The 27,132-nt window shown below is 27.6% G+C and overlaps 1 protein-coding gene across 2 annotated transcripts in view; it reads left to right on the top strand.

Annotated features, from left to right (window-relative positions):
• The window catches only part of LOC107069133 (interleukin-1 receptor accessory protein-like 1-B), a 182,742-nt gene that overhangs the window by 114,684 nt on the left and 40,926 nt on the right, over positions 1–27,132 (top strand). For both annotated transcript variants that reach the window (XM_015326158.2, XM_089170516.1), the window contains 2 exons: positions 1,843–2,024; positions 21,063–21,276. In XM_015326158.2, the coding sequence (XP_015181644.2) occupies positions 1,843–2,024; positions 21,063–21,276 (396 nt within the window). The remainder of the gene's footprint in view (positions 1–1,842; positions 2,025–21,062; positions 21,277–27,132) is intronic.

Genomic DNA, 27,132 nt, shown 5'->3' on the forward strand with positions numbered 1-27,132 from the left:
CATACATGCGCATCGGTCGGAAAGTCATATAAACAACATTTAATAAAGATATTTTGATAAAAGACAATGTGCCAGTATAAAGGTGAATCTCGAAGAGAACAGTGCATAGATCATATACTTCAAGCTTTTAGACAATAATAGATACTTCCATCGATTATTTAACAGTTATTTTAATATTTTAATACACTTTACTTACATTATAGGACAATTTAACCCTCGAAGTCGTCATTGCGTAGGGATGATTAAATAATTAAATTAGAATGAAAAAAATTCAAAAAGTAGAACGTTATAATCCTAATTTCGTATACATGCGTATATAACGTGATTCATGTAGTTAAAAAATGTTTTGAATCGCATAAATTATGTTTCTGAAGTGTTTAAGATATATAAAATAAATTGAGTATTGTTTTTTTCAATTTGAAGCATCTGAAATTATATTGAATGGAGTTAGGTCACTTCGAAATTTATAAAAAATTAAATTGTTTATTTTGACAATGGCCTAACTTCATTTATGGTTAGAAAACGCATATTATTCGCTTAATAATTGCCACTATTTTAATAGGAAATATAAATTTAAAGCCTGAAGATACACTTAAGCAGTATAACTACTCGTTGTACGTATATTTTTAATTGCATTGAAATGCAAATCGTTCAATATCTCGATTCGAACATAAATGGAGGTAAGCCACTTTCAAAATAGGCGGCCCATACATAATTATATTTTTCGTATACATTAATATACATCATGGAAACATTTATGCAAACAAAAAAAGTATTTCTAAAAAAAAAAAAAAGAATCCAATTTACATCAAAATTATATTTGTTCTAATGTATATATTCATAAATATAATTTAATATATTTATTTAATTTATCGAACTTTAAAATAATTCAAAGTTACTTTTCACCAAGATTCGATCTTCCTCTCTCTCTCTCTCTCTCTGTTTCTCTCTGTTTCTCTTTTTATATTTACTTTATTCTTCGTTCAATAACGGTGAATCCTTGCACAATATCATCGTCCTTTTTCACTCGACGTTTCCCATTTTCCGCGTACTTTGACAATCGACCGTAACGAAGCCACGTTAAGCGAGAAGAAAGAAAGATAGGGGGAAAAAAAAGAAAAAAAAAAGGAAAGATAGATAAAACGGAAAAAGAGAAATGCCTTCGACATCGCTCTCGTTATCGGAAAGTTTCTCTTCTCGCAAGTTACGCTCTACATTATTCCACGTAGATGTTAGGTGTCTACGAGAAAACATAAATCCATTCGACGATTCAATGCTTCACCATTCGTCGTCTACTCGAGGACTAGTATAAAGAAATCGTTATCGAATAATCGAACCATTGTCAATTTGTATGTTTTTTCTTTTTATTTATTTTTTTCTTATTTTTGACACAGTAATTTTGATTTTGATTTTGATTTTATTTGTATACATTTTTAAGTAGTACAAAATTTATTCGATCGTTTTTTACTTAATAACATATATAAATATTAATTATTATATAAAAATTGTAATTTATATATTATAATTTATTATTTAATAAATATATTTATTATATAATAAATATATTATAATACATAAATTATAATTTTTTAAATTTGAAACTTTCTTATAGACCAATATATGCATTTTATATAATAATAATATACTTTAACTATGATTAATTATTTCAATAAAACAAAATAATTGAAAAATACATTATTTCTTTTTGTTCATTTTTAAATAAATTATTTACATTTCCAAACACATACACACACATATATATATAATTATATGAATCATGCGTATGTGAAAATCTAGATACGTAAAATATGAAATCTAAATATTTTATTGTATATGTTCCAGGTTCAAAGATAATAGAGCTTATCCTTGGCCAGGTGGTGAGAGTTATTTTATCCTTTATCCGGAAAGCGCGAATCAAACAATTTACACGCAAGATGTTAGACCCTCGGATGCTGGACGTTATTCCTGTCAAGCGAGAAACGACACGACAATCTTGGAAGGTGACATCACCCTCACCGTACTTGGTAAGCTCTTCTTTTATTCTTCCTCCCTCTCCCACACCCCTTCTCCCTCGCATCCATCATCATCATCATCTTATTTATCATCTTCTTTTTCTTCTTCTGCTTCTTGTACGTGTTATTCTTCATAATTATCTTTTTAAGAATTTTTTTTCATTCAATTAACTGTTTATTACAATAAATTATTAGGAACATCATTAGAGAATAGAAAAATAATAAAAGGTGAACACAACGAATTTTTATGAGGTTTAACCCTTTTAGTGCTAAGCAATTTTTGCAAGAATGCACGAAAATTGCGGTACATATTTTGATTTCTTTAAAGGAAAAAATAATGTTGTCAAATAAAACACTCTCATTTAAACAAATATCAATCAATTTTAATAATTCTTTTTGTATTATAAAGAAAAAATATTAATTCTGATTGTGAATAAGAAAAAATAAACATAAAATTGTTTTTCTTTTTTTTTAATTAAAATTTATAAAAAAATAACTTAAATTTTATTGATCTTCTCTTATGATCAGCGCGTAAAGGATCATTTTGATTAGGGGAAGATCACTGACTCTTACATAAAAAATTTATGTATAACAACTATGTTTTGCCGCACAAATAGCGTGAAGGCCTTTCTTACAGCGAGCGCAAATAAGGAGCACCAAAAACACACTGAAACTCGCATCGCAAAAGCGCTGTGTCACGATTTTCGAGACAAACGATCGCAGCGCTTTTGCGCCGCGTAGCAGTCAAACGGTTAATACTGACCAATAAGCTGTGACGATCTTTTAAATTATTCACCTAAATTATGTCATTAAAATAAAACGATGAACGAGTATATTGTTTAAACATAGTTAATTGATTAAATAATTAATTTGGTTAATAGAAGTATTAAATAATATAATTTTCTTAAATACATTTTTGTAATAATAATTAATAATATTTTATTTCGCAGAATTTTCATGTGTATATAATAAACAATGGTTCGTATTTTATTTGAATAAATTTTTACTTCATCTCGGATAACAAATAAAAAATTTATGAATTTATAATAATAATAGTACAAATATACTTTTCTAACGTTATCTAACTTATATTACGTAAGTAAACGAATGGAAGATTTATTTCATTATTTTTTTTTTCAGGAATAAAAATAAAAAAGTAACATTTTGATTGAAAGAATACATAGCAAATATAGAAATCTCGATTATTCGAAATTATGTATATGGAAAAAGAAAGTATAAATAAAAAGAGAAAATAACGAGAGAAAAAAACAAATCTATACTCTTTCTCTGTATTTATCTTTCTTTCTCTCTCTCTCTCTCCTCTCTCTCTCCTCTCTCTCTCTCTCTCTCTCTCTCTCGTTTTTCTACTAGAAAAAAATGAATTTTCTTCGTGTTACTGGTCCAGCTTTATAGTATTAGACTTTTGCCTATCTCTGATACGACTAAAACCCTCCGGACTTTTTAACTCTCCAAAAGATATATATAAAGTTCTTGTGCGTTTTGTGCGAGGAATCATGTTACGTGGAAAAAAGGAAAATAGGATAAAAAAAAAAATAAATCGGAATTGCTGGCGGCACGAAAATGACCGAACAAAGCAACCAAACATATATATATACTATTTTCTGTCTATTCTTTCCTTGTCTCTCATTGTTTTTTTTTTTCTAATTTTTTTCCAATCTTTCAAAACTTGTAAATTTTATGCAATGTTTTTTTCATAAAATATTTTTCTTATATATCTTTTACATTTCGAATTAGATGCAAAAGTAAAAAGATTGAAAAATAAAAATAAACATGTGGTTCTTTTTTATTAAATATTTTATATCATTTTCATTAATTCATTGTTTTCGAAATATTTCAAATATTTTAGATAAGTTTTATTTATAAACACGTTTGCAACGTTGTCAAGGATATTTTTATTATTTTTTTTATTGTTATAACGAATACACATTTACGTATTATTCATATAAAAAGAATTACTCTCTCTCTCTCTCTCTCTCTCTCTCTCTCTCTCTCTCTCTCTCTCTCTAATATGAAACTATTTTCTAAGAATTATACACAGCGTATTAAAATATACGTTTTAAATTTCCTTGAAATATGCTTTTACAGATATAATAGAATATATTAAAAGGATAAAATTTTAATACAATATTCCTATAATACGACCTACATTCATTTATATTTCATAATACATATATATATACAATTATCGATTTTTATTCATCTTATAATTAGATTTATTAAAAAATAATTTTAAATAACAATATCTATACGAAAATTAAACTAGTAATATTTTTTATAAAATTTACACGTTTTCAGCTTTATTACATGATTTAAATTGCAAAAAAATAAACATAAAAAAAATAATAATTTTTTAATTTTTGTGTCTCTCTATATATCATTTATGTACTAACACACACACACACATACTTACTTCATCATAGTAGTCGAGAGATATGGTGTAGGCGCAGCCGGTGTATCAAATGACAGGGAGTTGCACGTTTTCACGGGGCAACAGGCATTACCGGTCGCTTCACGTCATAACTAGGTGTATCTATAGTCATATAAGCTACGTATTTATACATACACACATATAAATATATATATATATATATATATATATATATACACATATAGAAGCGCAGCGACCTTACGTAGGTGTAACTGACACACGGGGTGTGGGGGTGGGGGGGTTTCGTGGAAAAGTGCTCCCACATGCGCTTCTCGTGCGCAACTTCTTGCATTCGGAGAACGGCCATTTGCCTTTGCGATTATTATTTTATACATTATACCTACATACCACACGAACATATATATATCATAATATATACGGATCTTCAACCTTTTCTTTCTCTCACCCTTTTTTTTTCTTGTCCTTTTTTTTATCTTATTCACCTTTCACCTTCCATTTAGTTCACACACGTGACATTATAAAAGGTAAACCACGTATTAAGCATTATATAAATTATTGATTTTATCTTCGGTAATCTTTCGAAAGCATATAAGTGCATCGTTTAAATAGAAGCTTACTTTTATTACGAATTATTATTATAGTTTTGTGCATTAAAAAAAATAGTACATCAGTTCTACTATGGTTTATTTTTTTTTTTTTTTTTTGAATATTGCGTAACTAATTGTTTTTTATCGATAAAATACATTTTTAATGGTTTTCTAATAAAACATTCGTTATTATTTTTCTATATTTAATTCGACTATTATTATTCATCGTCTGTTGGATCGTTATTTTAAAAATACAATGTTTCTCGCCCCTTGTGGTTGTACACATGCTTTGAGCTAAAAAAATTTTCTAATTATTCATAAAAGAACAACAATATTGTTTGTTACAATATTAATTCGAAGAAAAAAAAACAAATGACAAAAAAGATTGAACAAATAACCCGGAATTTGCGATAAACTGTAATATTACGATAGCAGCAGGTTGTTTGGTATTGGTTGAATGAAAGGTTCAAATCATTTATGGTATTTGTTTGAAGCTTGGATATCGTTCTATTCGATAATAAACGTGCTGCTGCTGCTGCTGCTGCTGCTGGTGCTGCTGCCGCTGTTGCTGCTACTGCTGCCCTGCTATATCCCAGCAACATCGCGATGGAATTTCAAGCACGATTAAGCTCACAAATGATCGACCCTACTCCCTCCCTTTCACCTTACACCCTACTCTCTATCTCTCTTTCTATCTTTCTCTTTCGATCCTGTTGCACCATGTCGATTGCCGAACGATAATCGTTCCCAATCTAAATGCAATTTTGAGATCAGCCAATTACCAGCAGGACCCGATTTGAAAGCGTCGCGTTTAGTTTATCCTGGATGTTTCTCGTATTGCAAAGTTCAACGAATGCACTCTCTCGATAACAATGCATTCATTTATTATCTTTTACGAACGACCATTCTCGATAAAAATAATATATGTAGATTTATAATATAACGTTCTATTCGTATACTTGATTTGTCACTTTTTAAATCTAAATTAAATGATCCTTTTTTTATAAATAACTTCAATTAACCCTTTGAGTGGTGTATATATAGATATATATATATTTATAATATAACGTTTCATATACGTTTCGTATATTTCGATTCGATCCTTTTTAATTATTTATTCAATCAAAATGAAATGAAACGTTTTTCTTTTTATGACTTGAATTAACCATTTAAGTGGTGAATACTTTTAGCCGAAGTGTTTTTTTAGGGACGGAATAGTTTATTATTAGTGCTAAATTGTTTCTAATGTTTATTAATTAGATTCTAGTAATAAATTATATTTCATAATTCATTATAATAAATATATTATATTAATACATTTTCGTGTGGCAAAACTCAAAACAATAATCAATACCGAAAACCAACATTATATTTTACATTTGTATTTGATTAACGCATATATGCGTTCATAACAGTCAAAGGGTTAAAATGTAAACTTGACGAATTAATATTTAGAAAAGATACGTCACGAAAAATTTTGTTTTCTCTTTATGTTTTATCATTATCGTAATCGTCATCTTTATCGTCATATTGTACTAATTATTAAATACATTATATAGAGAATTGTAATAAACAAAAAAAAATTAATAAATTGTTGATTCAACGACCGTTCGTGTAATATATTTAGTATTAACGATGTTGAAACTTGTCCGTTGTAACATGATTATGGTTTCTACGAAATCGTTCGATCCTCATCATCATCATCATCGTTGTCATCCTCGTCTTCGTCTAAATATTTTTTATATATTTTTATTTTATTTATAAATTTCTTTTTCTTCTTTTCCATTTTTTTTTCCAATCTCGTCCTCGAGAATCATTTTTCACCAAGAAGAGACCAAGAAGAATATAACGAGAATGAATATGAGAAAAAGAGAAAGAGGAGAAGCATTCTCGATACGTTGTTACGAAAACTCGCGATACGTTTAATATTCATATCGAGAACTCGTTCGTTCGTTCGCTTATCCTGGTCTTTACTGTGTATCCTCACTCTTTTCCCTCCGATAAAACAACGCTTTCTACGAAGAGGATTCGATTGTCGTTTCTTGGTACTTTTATTTACATCCTTGTCACATATTTATATATGATACTTTATCGACGTTTACTTTGTTCAAACTCAACGAACAATTTGAATTTAACGCCGAAAAGATAATTCTCTTTTTTTTAAGTAAAAAATATCTATTTATTAAAAATAATACATAATATTATCTATGTGAATTAAACGAGATAATTAATATTCGTTAAAAATATAAATGATTAATATTAACCCTAGTAGCACAAAATATTGAAAAATATTGAATACATATGTATTTAATATTAAAAAGACATCGAATTTTTTTTTTAAGTGAGACAAAACGAAAAAATTAAAATAATAAAAGTATATAAATGATCAATTAATTTGACCGAAATATATTTGCATATCCGAGACGATTTTAATTTGTAAAATATGTGTTAAGTTATATTTAAGTTACCTATTAATCCATTTTTCTTTTTAAATAAAAATTGTGTGATTTAAAATCCATTTTTCGAATTTAATAAAGTTTCAAAATTGTATATTAAATTTTGTCCATTCGAAAGTCTTTATATCTCATTAATGAGACGAATAAATAGATAAAGGTTAATCCTATCTGCTACGAAACTGATTTATTTCCGATATTCGTATTTAATAATATACTCACCAGACGTATATCTTTCCTTTTCTCTTCTTTTAATTATTTTATATCTGAAAAGAGAGAAAGAGAGAGAGAGAGAAAATTATCGAAGCGAGCCAAAAATAAAATTGAAAAAATTAAAAAAATGTTCTGTGAATGTTCGTTATAATTGTCGTTAATTTCTACTATTCTAAACTTATTATTACATTTATATAATAATATAATATTATTGATATATTAATATATTTATTATTCCTAGAATAATCATTATGTTTAGTATTACGAATTTAATATCGTACTTATATTTATTTTTTTTTCAATATTAACGAACAGAACAAAGTTACATTTTTAACTATTAAAGAAAATGTTATATGTAAATGTACAGAAAGAATTATTCTTTCACATTCTATTTTCTTTTTTCCGATTAAAAGCATTGATATAGTATTTCAACATCATTTTTATTTATCATCGGTTACATCAGCAGAGAGAAAAAGAACAAAGCAAAAATTCTACTAAATGTAGAAACGTTAGCATAACTTAATCGGTTTTTTTCCTTATCTTATCAAAATCTACGATCTCTCTTTTCTACTTCATCGTATAGATCGAAAAAGTTTTGAAAAGTTTAAAGAAATGATCATCCAGTAACCGGTAGACACATAAATACATGCAAATATCTATAGTGAGTTCAAAAAATATTCAGACAATGTTCATTTATCATTTATTTCATAAAATTTAATATTTACAAAAAAAATAGTAAATGTAACACTTCGTGGCGTTTATTTTAAAACACGTCTCAAAATCAGTCTTTGTTAGCTATACTTTTTATAATATTTTTTTAAATATTTCATTATACTTGCTCATATTTATTTTCGAGTCTATGTTTTAATTTGTTTTTTTGGGTTTTAACATTGAAAACGTTTGAACTATCGGAATTTGTTTTCTAAATTCGTTTCATAAATTTTCAATGAAATTTAAAATCCGATAATTGTAGTTGGACGGAAATTATAATTCAAACAATTTCTACGCATGGTAAAGAATTTGTAACCAAACTATATAGTATTAATTATAAAATATATATAAAAAATAAATATAAATATAAATTTGAAAATGACTGATTATTAACATGCCAATGAAATCGATGCAACATTTAAATAAAAAAATATAATCAATTACACATTTGATAAACAATTGAAATATAAAGTCAACAAATTAAACATGAGAGTCATTGTATATATTTATGTAAACGTATAAGTAATATATAAACAAGAAAAATAAAAGTATATACAACGTTGGACGACTTAGGTCGTCGTTAAAAAAGCATCTTCGAGTGCGGAAGGTTACTTTTACAAAGCAACCGGTCGTGTCGCGGAAGAAGTACAATCGCATCTTCCAAAGCGTGTGTACAAACTGAGGCTTGAAACGGATTCTCTCTCACACAGCTGGTTTGAAAGAACGAACGAACTCTTAGCACGTACAAATCGTACGCTCATGTGTGCATCCTGTTGCTGCTGCTGCTTCTCTGCCCGTTGCATTTGCTGTGTTGCAATTTGTTGCTTGGTAATATCATACAAGTGTGAAAAAGACAGATACGTGAAATCGTACGTATACCGTTCGATGTACTATGAAACAAATAGAAAGAGAGAGTTAGAGAAAGATAAAAACATTGTTTTCCAATATTTCTCGAAACACACATATACATATATATTTTAATTTAATATATTAGGTAGGTATAATATTAAATGATTACATTTTGTAATTATTTTTATTATATAAATTACATTTATATATATTATATATATTCTTATAAATATTAATATAAATTATATTGTTAGATTCTCATTGATTTTAAATGAAAATGTAAAGAAATAGTTTTTTTGGAAAATTTAAATATTCCTTTGTATATTAATATATATATATTGTAATAACAAATTTGTTCTATTATTTAAAATTTTTTGTATTAATTTAAAATTTCTCTCTTTTTCTTTATCTTGCGATAAATATCGAAATAGATTAAAATAACTTCTATATATTATAAATTGAATGATATTTGTTACTTTATTATTCATTAAAGTTGACAAGAGATTTTATACCGATTTTCAACGTTCGTTCAATATGTAATAATAATAATAACAAAATAATAATAATAATAATAATAATAATAATAATAATAATAATAATAATAATAATAAATATATTTCCTATAGCTAATACATATCGCAATACATAAAAGTAATTAATACGTTTTAATTTACATGTTATTACAACGATATTTGCCAATTTATTTTCAATTGGAATTTATAATCAATTCGATGTTTTCGTGCTTTTAATCGCAACGTAACATTTATTAATATAAATAATAATATTAATTATTGATTTGAATAACGTATATATATAAATTGATCGTTAGAGTGAAAAGGCGTAGGGACGATTCAATTAAACCATTTATACTAACTCATCGTAAATTGTCGAGAAAGAGAAACGAATCGTGCGTTCTTAAAACGGAATCGATATCATCCAAGCTAATTGCATTTCCTACACTTTGTGCTTATCTCGGCGTGCTTACAAAGCGTTTTTTTAAGTAAAACGCATGAGCGTAAGTCAAGCAGATAAAACTTTTTGTCCATACATATATACATGTATACATTCATATATGCGTCTGTTATAAGTGATAACAATAATCTTTGCTTTGTCATTTTTTGCGAAATTTCTGTACGATAAAAAAATTATTCGTCGGTTATATTATCAATGTGGTAATAAAGGAAAAAAAAAACATTTTTTTTTTAACGGAAAAAAAATAAAAAAAAAATTAAAAATATGAAAGAAAATATATTTTTAAAATAATTATTACAGATACAATTCATGTTTAATTTTGATTATACCTTTAATATTAAATACAAATAAATAAAATGATCGTTTGGAAATAAACAGGGTGACAGGGTGAGTCATGGAAAATGGCATTTTAAAAAATAATTTTTAATGCAGAATTCGATTCTTTATCAGAATACAGAAAACAAAATTAGGCATTCCATTACAAATCTCATAAAAAAATGATCTTGGAAAAAAATTTTCATTTAACATTACATCTGCTCCCGTAATATAGTTTAACTATGCAGGAAATATTTTGTTCATGCAATGTATATTTTACGAGTTATTTTGAAACGTCACGTTACGTGACTTACCCCCTGTATATTTAAAATATTCGATGAAAAACCCTGTGTGCTGCTTGAATAATGAAGATAATGAATAATTAATATTTCAATAAGATTTTGTATCAAAATTTATTTTACAGTTGTAATGTTAATTAACGCACGTAAACATGAGTCAATTGTATATTTTTTTTTTTTTTCAAGGAAAAAAACTATAATAATGCAATTCTATAATAGAATTGACGAACGCATAATAGTTGTAAACATAATTATTATTCGTTATTCTCGAAATTTTTTGTTTTATCTATTAAATTTTATTTCTTATTTGTTTTTGTTTTTTGTAACAATTCAATTAATCACATGTAACCTCTCAAACGTTATTAAGAGATCTTTTAGAAGAAACGTCATGGAAAATTCGTGCAAAATACAATATATCACGTGAACGCGATAAATCACGAAACAATTTCTCTTAGCCAGACACACGCGCACGGAGTTACGTGTGTTCTACAGAGTGTAACATAAAATCTAAACGATTTTTCTAAATTTAAAAAAAAAAAATAAAAAAAGGAACAGAATGAAATTGAAAATCAAAATTTCGAGACACACGGAAAGAGATAAAAGAATAATTGGTTATTAATTGTTTTATGAAATTATAGATAAAAATCTTTGAAGAGTGTTCGATATATCGATATAATACTATCTTACTCAACATTAAAATTAAATCGATTAATAAATAATTATCATCATAAATAAATAGTTCGTAATAATAAAATGATAATTAATAATAAATCAAGTCAGACGCGTAACATAAGTCGAATATTTTACATAGTATTGATTCATAAAAAATTATTTTTTTTATTATTACTAAAAAAAAGAAAATTTGTTTTTATTTTATATTTCTTTTATAGATCGATAGAACGTTTATGAATCATGTTCGTGGTAAATCGATAATCTTGTTTTCTCGTGATACAAAACTTACGAGGTAGGGCAAATTAGCGATATAATATCCAGTTTGTAGAAAGATGAGATAAAAGCTTTTCAGATGAAGCTAAACTGTCGTCTTTGCGGTAATCTAATCTTTACTAGGAAAAACTAGGGTTCACGTTATCGGTTAAACGAATGCTGCCAACACACGATTCACTTCGTTCTTCGGCTTTGTGTACATGTGTACATGCATACACATGCATACGTATACATATATATATATTTTCTTTTTCTTCTCTTTCTTTTCTCTATCTTCTTGCATTCGTAACTCATCCTTTAGTCGAAGGTTTAATACCTGGAACATGCGGTACCAAAAGAGATAGCGAACGTTTTCTCTGGTCAGACACACACTCGACCTCGACCTTTTCGATCGCTCTTATCTTTCTTCCATTCTTCTCTTATTCCCCCATTGTACTCGCAAATTTCTATAGTATTCTTCCCCCCCCCCTCTCTCTCTCTTTTTCTCTTTTTTTATTCTTTAGAATTCTTTAAATTTTTATCCATCTAAATGGAATAAATATTTTAGAATCGTGTAAAATTTTATTTACAAATTGTGTATAGAATAAACATGCATGTATAAAATAATTTTCTTTTTTTCATTGTATTGTTACAAACTGAAAGTAAAAAAGGAAAACTATTTGTCTAATGTTTCCTTTTTTTTCTGTTAAAATCCATTTGAACGAAGTAATAGATAAATGGAGAAATCTCTTGTTTAAAAAATCTTTTTTTTTCTATATACGTAAAAAAATAAGAAAATTCATTGTAGTTATATATATATATGTATTTTTTTTATGGGACAATCGTAGAAATGATCATCCTACTTTTCGCATTGATATATTTAGAGAAAAATTGAGATATGCGAATTGAAATTGAAAAAAATTGAGAATCATTCTCGTTGAAGATCGAATGAAAATGAAAGATAGAGAATATTCGATTTTCTTTTCGATGAAAATCCTGTACTTTTCGATCCCTTTCTCGATCGAATCAATCCTCGGTGGCTTTATTTGATCTCTTCGAAAGTTTGTTCTTTTATCTTCCTGTTCGGAGAGTTTCAAGCCCTTTGAAGGGAGAAAGAAAGCTACCGGATTTCCACACAAAGATCGATGATGATCTTTTTCATGTAATTTCGAGCGTAAATAAATCATCTAGAAAACATTAAAAAAAAAAAAACAGAAAACCGATACGATAAAATAAAAAAGAGACAATATAAAAAATCACTTTTTTTTGAATTGGAAAACGCGTTTGACATTCTTACAAATCTTCGTATTTTCCGAATATACAAACTATGCGCTTTTATTTAAATTCCCATAGAAAAAATAAAATGAAATAAAAAGAAAAATCAAATCTACAAATTTAATAATAATAATTTGGTTTTTTGTTTACTTTTTTTTTTGTGTTCATTATTCTCACAAATTATATATTATAATCTTCATAATATCGTTAACCCTTTGAGTGTTGAATACTTTTACCTAAAATGTTTTGTAGGAAGAATAATTTATTACTAACCAGATTCTAATAATAAATTATATTTAATAATTTAAGTTTTGTTTTTCTAAATATAATTTAATTAATTAATTAATTTTATTAATTAAATTATTTTACATGAATATTAACAAACACGTATATGCTTTGGACGATAAGGTTAGTAATTTTTACCAAACGCATATGTGCGTCCATAGCACTCAAAGGGTTAATTATAATTAAAAAATAAAACATTTTTCAATCAGAATTTTTATTCTGACATTTTGAGTTTTATCGAATGTACAATACAACGGTGAATTCTTTCGTTAATCTTTTTTTCTTTTTATTTTTTTGAAAATAACATTTTAAATCTACTAGTCGAGTAACTAAAATAATACGAGTTTATGAGAAAAATAGTGGAGAATAATTCGTGGACATACCTCGACGAGGTGAAAATCACTTCTTAGAAGTACGCAGTCCAAATTAATCTCATTAAAAAGTTTACCGCATTAGCTTCCTTGCCCTGGCCATTATTTTCTTGCGTATTTACGTTGGAAAGAAAGAAAGAAAGATAAAGATTAAGATTAAGATTAAGATTAAGATAAAGAGAGAACGAGTAGAAAGATCTTCAAAGTACGTTTTTTTGTAAGAACTCGCAAAACGATGAGTTAACTTAATCGCACTGTGTCATTGTCACCAAAATTATAGTAGAGTTTTGTTGCTACACAACTACTATTACTTCTTCGTTGTATTATGAATCGTTTAGTGGTTTATATATATGTATAACAAACCAAGTAAACCACCTTCATTTTAATTTAAATCGTAATTAGAATTTAAATGCACCTCGTGTTTCCGTAACTTCTAATTTTCAAATAAATTTTGCTTCTTTTTTTCATTTTATATTTTATTCTTTCTTACGTTTTTCTCTTTTTATTCTTATTTGCCAACAATATAATTCTCGTCGTAATGCAATATTGATGCACTAATGTTCGAACGATTAATAGTATAAAATCATTTTAATTTGTATAATTGAAATTTAATTTACACGGAAGCCGAATGGGAGAAAATCTTCCACGTAGTGTAAAAATAATTCTAAACAAAAATAAGAATTACAATAATAACAATAATAATAATAATAATAATAATAATACAAAAATCATTCTGCAAAAGTACACAAAATTATTTATAACTTTGTGTAAGGGAGACGTGAAAAAAATTCGTAAAAATATTTCACTATGGAAAAAAAGAAATAGACGAATGAGTAAAATAAAGTAATGAAAGTGGAAAAAGAGGATGGTAAAAGGGGAGTGTAGAAAAACAAAAATAAAAATAAAAAAAAAATAAAACGGGATATGAAATTCGTCGTTTGTTCGCGAAAGGACTACGCGTAGATAAGCGGATAAACTTTTTTCGTGGTAATTAGTGAAACGAATAGGAATAACGACGACGAGAAGGGCCGAAGTTGAGCAAGCCTTTACATAACCAACCCACTAACCTTCTCCACCCCATGAGACTAAAACCCATTAGAGTGACTTTCATATTTTTTTGTTTAGTTTCTTGTTCCCGTTGGAATTTTGTTTCACTGTTTTTTCAAATTATCATTCATTCATTCTCTCTCTCTCTCTCTCTCTCTTTAATTTTCTCGTTTTACCATTCGTTCGACACAGAAATTTATTTTTCAACAAAATTAAAGTTCAACATAGTAAAAATTTATCTTTAAATAGACAAAAAAAAAGAAAAAAAGATCATTTTAAAAATATCATTCGATTTTCAAATTTCCTTAGTTTTCGTAAATCTGAAGATATTTCAAAATGAAACTCGATAATTAGACAAATGAATTATATAATTTTATACATTTATCTTTTTCTTACTATCTCTTTATTATTTCTTCGTCTTTCTCGCTTTTATCATTATAATTTCGATTTAAAATGAAAGGAATGGTGGAAAAAGGAAAGGTATTCATGAAAATTGGATCAATCTAATTTCAAAATTATTGTCAAAGACTCTTCCGGATAAATTTAAACTTACCGACTTGTTTATTTCCACAGTCTAACTAATTTTACTTTACGTTCAAAAATTAATATCAAATATTTCTGCTTACTACGAATTAATCAACAAATCAATTCGATTAACGAAACTAAAAATACAAAAAATAATGTTATATACATGTATAGTATACTGTGTATATATCAGAAATGTACTTTAAAATTTTTCTAAAAAATTTACTTTAAACTTTACGATAAACCTCTCTCTCTCTCTCTCTCTCTCTCTCTTTCTTTCTTTCTTTCTCTCGTTCTTTATTCTTTTATTCTCATAAAGAATATTTCTTGATTAAGTACTCCTCCCGTTTGAAAATATCGTCGAGTAGCAAACTCTCGTTGAGTTCATAAAACTTTGATTCGTTAGAAAATCGATCTTACGTATATACATGTATATATACTTTCATGCATACGTTCATATATATACATACATATATGTATGATACATATATATATGCATACATATGTATATACATACATTTACATAGACATGCATAAACGTAAGTAGTGATTTATATTTAATGAGGACCGAACTGAAAATCTATGCGAAAAGATGTAACGGGTGTTTTCTCGTGAAAAGTATTCTCCCGTTTAATTTCAAAGTTGACTACGGTGGATTTGTTTCCACGAAGGTAGAACATACACGATTGCATCTGTTAAATTCTCACATTCATTAAACATCCGATCGAACTTGTATCTTTAACGTCTATCTAAAATCTATATGTGTAAACACATACACACATATATATATATAGGTAACACGAGTGTCAAAGATCGATAATCGAGTCAAAAGCTCTTGAACTTTGCTTCGTTGTTTCTACACCCTACCCGTTAGATAGAACGCCTCGATGATTTTCTATCATGTTACCTCTTCTACTTGTTCCTTAGACTTATTATATACATGTATATGCTAGTAGGATGTGTGTTTAATTTTCGATCGAAGTATGTCGACAAATTGTTATTATATTTATACATAAATATAATATATAATATATAATATAGAAATATATATATAAATATAATTTCGATATTTCTAGAATATTTGTTTAAATTATTTCTAAATTTTTTTAAAAGGAAAAATATGTATATATACATATATGTATATATTATACAAATTTAAATATAAACTTCTTTAAAAATAATCGAATGTAAGATTAAACGAAAACTTCGTTTAAGTTCTCGAAACGATTTTCCTCATATTTTATAAATTTCTTACAGCTATCTATCTTAATATGATTTTACACACAATTTAATGTTTAAAACTTTTATATATATAGCTTTATACTTCCAAGAAAAACATTTGTTAAGCATTAAGTTCTTTAAATTAGAGATGATTTTATTACAACCCTACACATGCCGAACTTAAAACTTTTCAACCTTCCTCTATGTATTAAATAGATTACATTTTTATTATATATATTACTATATACTATATATTACTTCCATTTGTTCTATGTAAATTTGAAAAAAATCTTAATTCAAATTTTCAAAAATCATAACAAAAATGTGCACTCTTCTGCATAATAGGTTCTGAACTTTTCAGCAACTTTTCCTATACGTAAGAAAACTGTACTTTTTTAATACATATAAAATACTTTTATACATTCCATGTGTGTAATTTTGATTTCACACATTTCTCAACTTATGAGCTTAATAATGAGTATAATTCTATTACAGTCCTCCACATGCTGGACTTAAAACTTTTTGGTCCTTCGCTACGTGCTTATTTGGTTCTGCAACTTTGAAAATAATATTCCTATTGCAACGAATAGTTTAAATGACGAGCTTAAACTATCGTTGAAGAAGTATATATAGCAATCCATGTAAATTACGTATTATATAATTAAAGATTATATACCTTTCGAGTGCAAAAAGTTAATATCTATGTATATATAAATGAAAATTTCATATATATATAAAACATTATATATATATATTGTTTTTGAATTGTAAATGGAAAATAAACTAAACAAAAATTATGACAAATTAACAGAAAAAAAGAGAGAGAGAGAGAATGAAGGATAAAAACAAAAACACAAAAAAATGCGAATTAATCGTCAAAAGCATTCTTTCTTTCGTGAATGAATACGCATGTATTTGTTATGTTTGAATCGTACTAGGAGACGAGTAATTGTGTGGTCTCTTGTGAATTGAAAGAGCTAGGATTGCACGTGTCTTGGCACCAAGCATTTAGGGTTAAACATCGCTCAAGGGGTTTCTTGTAGGCGTGACTACAAATGCCAACCACGTGCTACGTTTTAATAAAATGCATCCTTAAATTCTACTACGATTAATAGAAAGACAAAAAAAGAAGAATAAGAATAAGAAGAAACCCTAGTAGCATAAAATATTGAAAAATATTAAATACACATGCATTCAATAGGGATTCTACTAGGGAAAGAAACAAAAAGATTTTAATTTTGTTTTCTTATTTTCTATATAAAAGTTGTTATTATTAAAAAGATGAAAAATTTTTAAATAATTTTTGTTTTGTCGCTAATAATCCCTGTTGATTGATGCGACATTAAATAAAGCTACGTAAAAAAAAATTTTTGTTTATTTTTTTTTTGTAATTACGTATAATCTTTGTTCAATGTTATTCTAATGATAATGAAAATAAATTGTATCTAACAATGATCAATTTTTGTTACTTATTAATCAAGTAATTCTTTTAAAATTAAAAATGTGATTTATGTAAATGTTACATAAAATTATGACAAAGAAGTAAGAGAATGAGAGATAGAGAAATTGTAACTTCAATAATCTAATCCATACATCTTCTCTTACATTGAGAAATTCGATACCGAATTCTATGGCACTGATTTAATCTTTGTTAAAACCGCGAAAGTTCGTGCACGTTGAAGGGTTCCTCTGTTCGCCCTCGAATATTCCGATATTTAGCCACGAATAGTTTCGAAACATACACACCCACATGTACTATCAAATATTCCAATAAACCGTGTCGTATTTCTAAGCTGTTTGAAATTCACGTTTGTCGAATACGAAATGTTTTGTTTGTTTGTCTTGAGATCTAATTCATTAAACAAAAAAAATATCTTTTACGTTTTCATCAATTATTCATATTATCCATTTATTTTTACTCAATTTCTTCCATTTAAATTATTTGTTATATGATTATAATTAAATTATTCTTATTTATATTTTAAATGTTTGATAATGTTTGAAACGAGTCGAGGATACATATATATATTAGGGTGGGTCAAAAAAATGATCAAACTTTCATGTGTACTGATTTCTGTCTCTGAATATCTTTTGAACGCTTAATTTAATCGCCAAAACATAAGACACCATTTTTATAGAGCAGTTAATTTCCTACAAAAATTTGTATTGCGCACTTTATAATACTCATTTATTGTCGAGTTATAAAATTCATAAACAAAAATGAAATTTGTCTTAAAATAATCAAATTTAAATCTTCAATATCATTCAAATGGTGAGGTTTACGGAAAAAATATAAGATACCTTTTTTGTAGAGCATTAAATTTCCTACAAAATTCGTCTAGAACATTTTTCTGTACAATCAATAAATAATGAAGTATGAATTTTATTCTATTAGACTGAAAAAAAAATAAAAAACTGCGATGCGGATGATCTTCCTATTAAAATTAAAAGCTCATATTTGGTGAGAATTGTTTTAAGGTATCTAGCAACCCATTTTTCCGTGGCACTTGAAAAAAAAAATTCATTTTTTTTTTACCCACCCTAATATATATATATTCAAATTTGTGTTTCCAAATACTATTTTATTTTTCATTACCTGTGATAGTATCTACTATTATTGATATAAGTTCTCATGAAGAAGGAATTGTACTTTTGATAAAAATAAAATGTTAAAGTATTACGAAAAATAGATACTTGTGCAACTCTGTTAAAATCGATGTCGATTTTAATGTAAAAGAATCTACCGTAAGAAAATGGAAGAAAATACTGAGGAAAATAAAAAAAATAAGTTGTATCAGAAAAATTTACCGATTTTTTTAAATCGAGTTCACTGGTATTTAGAATAATTTATGGCCTCGTAATAAAACAAAAATTTAGCAGTATAATAAAAGTTTGCGTATAGAAGCACTATTAAAATGGCCAATTATTAAAGCAATAAAAATGTACACGGTTAACAATATATGACCATATAAATACTATTTTACATATCCAATACAATATATTCTTAAATATACATATTTATGTTTGTTTCTTTTTTTTGTATATATATAAAAAGACACTACAGAAGACAATTTTATTTTGCATATAAAAAAGGTGTTTTTAAACACCTTTGAACACCATTGGACGTTTGTCGTTTGTCTTTCTATCACGGTGGTTAATCAAGGTTCTACTGTATAGATATACATATTTATACATATATTTCTTTATAAAAGTATTTCATACTTTTTCATATATGCTATATTATACTTGACGATATACTAAAAGTCACAAAATCGTATTAAATATAATATCTTATGATTGATCTCATAATATAAATAATTTTCATCCAAAATTGAAATCATACAATTCTATTTTTCTTAATTTTATCTATTGTTATAATAATTGACGCGTTATATTTTCAAGAGAACAAAACAAACGGTAAAACTTCTTTTTCTTTTTTTCTTTCAATATCTTTCAAATAAAAAATGGATTTAGAATAAAAAAAAATGAATTATATCGTTATTTTGCTTGCGGTTTCAACCTTTCTTTTTTACATCCGTGTTTAATCTTTCTACAAGTTTTATCTCTTGTTTTCTCTCTCTCTCTCTCTCTCTCTCTCTCTCTCTCTCTCTTTCTATTTATCTTTTTACTTCCCTCTCGCTTTCTCAATTTTTTTTTGTTCATTAACTGCTTTGGAATACAACGAAATCGAAGATCACATATTTCCGCTTGAACGCTTTCGATGGATTATATATCGCAAATTCCATTTCTCCTGCATTAAGCCCTTTCGAAAGCATTTCTGATATCGATTCGATGGCTTTTTAAATAGTTAATCGCATCAGAATTCCATTAGAACGAACGAGTCTATTCTTCGAACTGAAATATCACAAATGTGAACATCCTTGTGTTGAATAAAATTACAACCTGTATACGCATAACGGTGTAACGAAAAAGATACAGGAATAATAATATCTCGTAATAAATAGATTTTACAAAAAAAAATTCTAAAAAAATTTTGCATTAGGAAATAAGAGAACAAATCTTTTTTTTTCATAACAATTCGAACTAGTAAAATTTAATCGTAAAATTGAAAGTAAAAGAACTTAGCATGAGATTATATTTTGATAAAAAGATTCTACTAGAAATAAGATTTAGCTAATTAATAATTTTTTTATGCTAATAGAATTTTATTACGTTTACATTTATCATTTTAACGTTTTGTTTTTATTTACAATAGCACGTCCAGCATAAATTACTTATAATTCTCGGCTGCGAATTAAATTATATTTTTTTCTATTAATAAAAAAAAATAAAAATTTTAATAAAAATAAATCTAAATAAATAGATATTTGCTATAATAGTTAAAATAAATAAATAAAATGACGAAGGGATAAAAAGAGAAGGAAGGAAGAAAGGATAGAGAGATAAAGATGTAATAAAATTAAATCAAATGTCGTATTATTTACTTCCAAACGTATTTATTTAATTTGCACAAGTAAAATAGTCAAATTACCTTAAAACATTTCTCTCTTCTCCGTTTATTTCAATAGGAAAATAAGTCCTAGTTATTCTAGAAACATGTTTCTATTTGTTTCTGTTTTTATTTGCTTTAAGGTGAGGAGCCAGTTGGATACTTGGGGAAACCATTACCCACTTACAAACCAGCATCGCAATTGGTTCCTTTGGGTGATGCTGCAAGGTTATTTTGCGAAGCTTATGTTGGTAGAATAAGACTACCTGATGCCAAAAATTCCGTGATCTGGTCGAAAACCAACAGCAACGTAACATTACCAACTCATGGTAGGATAGCACAGTATCCGGTATCAAGGTAAGTCCCTTCCCATTAAATACGAACCTCTCACATGCCAAATTAATTAACCCGAAAACCAAAAAAACGATACAAAAAATTAAAAAAAAATTGATACAGTAATACATTATACATCATCGGATTCTAAAAAATTCTTCTTATTTAGTAATGTTAATATTAACAAAGTTGAATATCGATTAATTCCTTTAATAATAACATTTTTCTAAAACTCTAAAATTGAAATTTTTCGTTTTACCTTGTACCACGACTCTTGTATACATATTACCTATCATACGCGAGTTAATTTTTATAAAAAAAATAATTTTAGTCAAGCGTGGAGTATATTTTCATAAAATATAAAAAAAAATATTTTTTAATTTATTAAATTTTATTAACAAAATATTCCACGGGGATATAAATATGAATAATAATAAACGTACAAGTGAAAATCTCTCTTACCATTAATAAATTTTACTTACATCATATAATACTGATAAATATTAACAACGGTTTGTGTGTGAATATAATTTCTAATAATATCAAAATTTTATTTCCAAATGAGAAAATAAATAAAACTCTTTTTGTCTCTATATTTATATTTATATTTATACTATATATATGCATATCCTTCATATGTAATATAGATAGGTAGATAGAAATGGAAAAAGAAAGAAAGAGAATGAAAGTAAAAGACCTAAGAAAAGATGTCTCGTATAGCAATCGTTTATTTTGCCTATCGTTCGAGCTGGAACTATCACTGGGAACGATACTCTAAAATGTAGGAGAATACGAAGGAGAAAACGGAGATTGCAAAGTTACGAGCTAGGAATAGAGAAAGAGAAAAAGAGAGAAAGAAAGAGAGAGAAAGAGAAAGAGAAAGAGAAAGAGAACACGTTGGGGTGGCATTTAGAGGTGCAGTATTGCCTCTATATGCCCTGAGCAATAATTCATACGTCCGAGACACACGAAGTTTCAGAGTAGCTAAACTCCTATCGAGTTTATATAAGCGTGCGTGTGGTATATATATATATACCTATTTCTATCTATCCATCTATTATATTTATGTATATGTATATGTATACATATACTCTCTCTCTCTCTCTCTCTCTCTCTCTCTCTCTCTCTCTCTCTTTCTATCTATATATGTATTCTCTATCCATGTATTTATGTATCTATGTATCTCTGTCTCTCTTCATTGCAACCAAGCTTGCCTACCTCAGCTTCCAACGAGTTTCCAACTCCAATCGTGAACGCTTTCGAACGGTTTATAAGCTCCTTCTTGCAGTAAAGATATCGTTTCATAGACGTTTCAGTTTATATACTTCTACTACTTTTTAGTATTATTTTTTTGTCATCGTTCATTTTTTTATATTATTTCTTTTTTTGTATCTTTATATTATAATTTTCTTCTTTTTTTTTTTTTATTACAAATATCAATTTCAAAAGAATAAATTATTATAATTTTGACAATTGTTAACACGTTGAGCGCCACGTCAGTCATCGGTGGCTGACACTAGACTTTCCATTTAGGCCGCGTCCGTCATGGGTGACTGACACGTTCAACAATTTTTTTCAATACAAAGTAACGCCTGTGGCCTGACGAGAATTTCTCTAAGAATTTGCATGGCTTTGAACGTGTAAAGTAATATTTTTTTCAAATGTAAAATTTATTATTTTTTAACTGCACGAAGAACAAGGAAAAAGAATTTCTAATGTTATTAATAGATATTATATAAAAAAAAAAAAATAAAAAAAACAAAGAGAAACTTCTAAGAAATTTATGGAAAAAATTAATTCAAGGATAATAGAATAATGTTTATAATTGTAATTGTTAATGAGAGAAGGAAATAAATATTCATAGATACTGTTGCGTGGTGATAGCGTAATTTTGTGTGTATTACGCACGTGTTTGATGCCTCTTACGTCACTGTCGTAAACATTAAACACGAGAGTTCTGTTGATGACATGGACTGACTGTTATATAAGGGTACGTTACGAGAAGATCGGTTCCACCACCGATGTAAAGTCTAATTTCTACGTGTACAACATTTGGTGAGAGAGATGCTACTACACGTCCGCAACATATCTAACTATTATACTAATTAAGGTAAAACGTTAGATACGACTTTAATACGTGAAGGAATTAAAGATAAAAGTTTATTCATTTTGTTGGTTTAATTTATTCATTTGAAATCAATTCATTGGAATACAACTAAGAAGAGGGTGGGGATGTAACGATTTTATTAATTAAGAAAATTCAACCTCGTTCGAATTTTGTAATATTTCCAATTTGAATAAACTTCTTCTATTGTTGATAAAAAGTAACGTTAATAAATTCGTGAATAGGGAGGGTGGAGGGAGGAAAAAAATAAAGAAATATCTCTTTTTCTACTTACTTATAAAAAGAACAATGTGAAAATATCTTGCGAATTTTCGCATCCCTTTCTCTCGATTGTTTTTAAGCTTTCGTGGGAAAAAAGTTGCGGACAATGCTAGAGTTTTTCTTTCTTTCTCTCTTCCTCCCTCTTACTCACTCACACACAGACACACAGTTGGAGAGAGTTACGAAAATAAAAATAAAAATGAATAAAAAAAAAAAAGGAAAGGAAAAAAAATGTACAAAAAGGGAGAGAAGGAAAGAAGTTGTCGATCCAATGAGGTCAGAGATCGAGAATGCTCGGACTGTGCGAGAGAGAGAGAGAAAGAGAGAGAGTTGAAAGATAGAAAATTTATTTAAAAACTCGCTAAATTATACTGAAACTTCTCGGGCAGAAGTTTTACGTTGTTACGCAAAATTTCAACCACCGGAAGATGATGGACTATTTTTTATTTTGACTTATTTTCTCTCTTTTTGTTTTTTCATCCCCCTCTTGTTTTTCATCAACGTAAAATTTACTCAATTAAAATCTGATGGAAACTAACTCAACGATAGAAAATATTTGTTAATGTAATCGAATGATTATGAACAAATTATTGAGCCCCCCTCTACCTCAGACATACTCGTATTGGCACATAAAATTAACTTGTGCAATTATTAAAGTATACAATCGTATTAAAGTATCAAAACATAAAATGTATAAAATTTCTTCTGGTCCCATATTATAGATAGATATTCAATATAATTATTAAGTAAATTTATATTATATATATATATATATATATATATATATATATATATATATATATATATAAAGTTAACTATTGATTACAAATACTGATACAATTATACAAAAATTCTATAAGTTAAAATAAATTAATTTCTGTCTTGTCTTCATCCTTGGTTATATAAGTAACGATCAAAATTACAGTCAACATTTTTATTATAAAAAAAAAAAGAAAGAACGACAGAATGAAGAAACTTTTGGTAAATTTTTCAAAATCTAATTGAATCGTTTTAATCGGTAAATAAAATTTGTATGTATAATAAATACAATTGTTCTTGTTAACCCTTACAGTGCTGAATACTTTTAAATAAAGTGTTTTGTAGGGACGGAATAATTTATTATTAGTTTGACTATTTTCATTCATTTTCATTAATATTTTAAGTTTCTTAATATATATTTTCATATGACAAGACTCAAAACAACAATCAATACGCAAACCAATACTACATTGCCATGAACACTTGCTGTAAAATATTAGGTTGGTGCATATGAAATGTCGGATTTACACCTTGCCAATTTCAGAAAAATGTCGCAATATCGTTGTATGGTTAACTTCCATCCTAGTAGCAAGTTCCCTCGTGGATATAGTTGGATTCGCTTCCACCAATGCCTTCAGATTATCATTTTTCACGGTCGTTTTGGGTCTTCCTCGCGGTTCGTTTTGTAGGGAAAAATCACCGGACCGAAATTTTTCAAACCAACGCTGCACTTTTCGATCGTTATTAGTATTCTCTCACAACGCCTGGTTTATGTTGCGTGCAGTTTTTGCAGCATTATTACTAAGTTTATACTCATACAAGAAAATGACACGAATTTCGGTGGAATTCATATCGGTACAAAATTCAAAACAAATAACAAAAGGGATCACTTTTTAGAAAATCTCCTTTGTTAAAATGTGACTCTGGAGATGGACAGTACGACTATAAACGAGGTTATGCCAAAAACCAAAGCATAACGAAAACAGGAAGGGAAACGTTTGCACGTAAAAAGAATCCGACATTTCATATGCACCAACCTAATACTTTATTAATAATAATAAATATATTATACAACACTTACATACCATTGATAAAAGTATAACTCTTTAGATTATATTTATAAAGTTTAAAACAAATCGAAATATATAATACAATAGTTATAATTTATTTCTTATAAAAGTAAAGGTTGTTGAAACCAAAAAAGTATATATTAGGTCGAGTCATAAGTAACTTCAGATGCGGCTATGTAGAATCTATTTTTCGTATTTACCTACTATAAGTCACCGAAACAAACGGATGTTCAATATCACTATATAGATGAGGATTCAGTTAGTCTTCTGTCAAATTTTTTATGCAGTCAATGTTACATTTAACCGTTTTTCTTAACCACTGAAATGGATAGTAAAAAGTGCATATTCGACATGTAATGTTTTAGGAATTGAAACAAGGCAATATCACTAAAGTGGCAACTGAAAAAATATGCATCGTATACAGTGCAGGACTGATAACTGATAGGGCAATCAGAAATTGGTTTGTAAAATTCCGTTCTGGAGATACGATCTTAAAAGATGAACCGAGTGCAGGACGTATTTCCGATTTTGATGAACCTTTTAAAGGTAATATTGGAGCAAAATCCAATAGATACGTTCAACAATTGCAAAGAGTGTAAAAAAAAACTCCATGAAAGGTGTCTCTTGCACTTATCAGTCGCAGAAACGCCATTCTTTGTCTCATAAAAAACGGAAGTTATTTATGACTCGACCTAATAGATAACTTTTAAGTTTTTAATATTTAGTAGGACCACCTTTGACACGAATAACATATTATAAACTCTTATGCATACTCTTTATTTTATTTCTGTAACACTTGATGATATGGAATTCTTCATACTTCGAGTATTATAATTATCATCATCTTGTAATCATTACCATTGTATATATGTATATATATTTCAATTTTCTTGAAACTTTACTTATATAATCTAGAAAGTCATACCTCTATTTAATGTTTAATTATATATAGGTAAGTGCAGTATATAATATACTATATTATAATTATTAAATTATTTCATGGTGAGTGTTCAAATACTTTTGTGAATCACTCTACCAACTTTTACCAAACGCATATATGCATTCACACAACTCAAAGGGTTAATCTGATAAAGAAAGGAACAAGCGAGTAAACAAATAAACAAACAAACAAATAAACAAAGAGACCTCTTCGATGGCGGTCGTCGTCGTTCCTCGAAGGGAAACAAATCGTTTCGATTCTTCTTTACCTCTGGAGAATCTCATCCTTAAAGTCAAGGATTCGAACGAAACACACGCTCTTAGGGTCCGACGCAAACGATTAGCCTTTTTGCCGGTTGCAACGCGAACCATTATACGCGTAATAATGCCACGAGAGGACAAACTTGTGCTACGGTGGCAAAACACGAGAAAGAAAAAGGACGGATTGAGAGAGAAAATGTAAAGGATAGGATAGATGATAAAGGACGGATAGATAAAGAAACGAACAGAGATAGAAAAGCGATTTCTTACCGATGAGAATGAGAACCAACTTGAAAGAAAGAAAGAAACAAACAAAGAAGAAGAAAAGAGAAGCAAAAGTTTGAAGCAAGAAACACGCGGGAATCTTTCCGTGGTTCGTCATTACTCTAATGATACCTCTCCTATCTCTCTCTCTCTCTCTCTCTCTCTCTCTCTCTCTCTCTCTCTTTCTCTTTCTCTTTCTTT

This window comes from Polistes dominula, unplaced genomic scaffold, assembly GCF_049000335.1.
Source record: "Polistes dominula isolate Pdom_NZ unplaced genomic scaffold, Pdom_raw_medaka contig_15, whole genome shotgun sequence".
NCBI classification, from domain to species: Eukaryota; Metazoa; Arthropoda; class Insecta; order Hymenoptera; family Vespidae; genus Polistes; species Polistes dominula.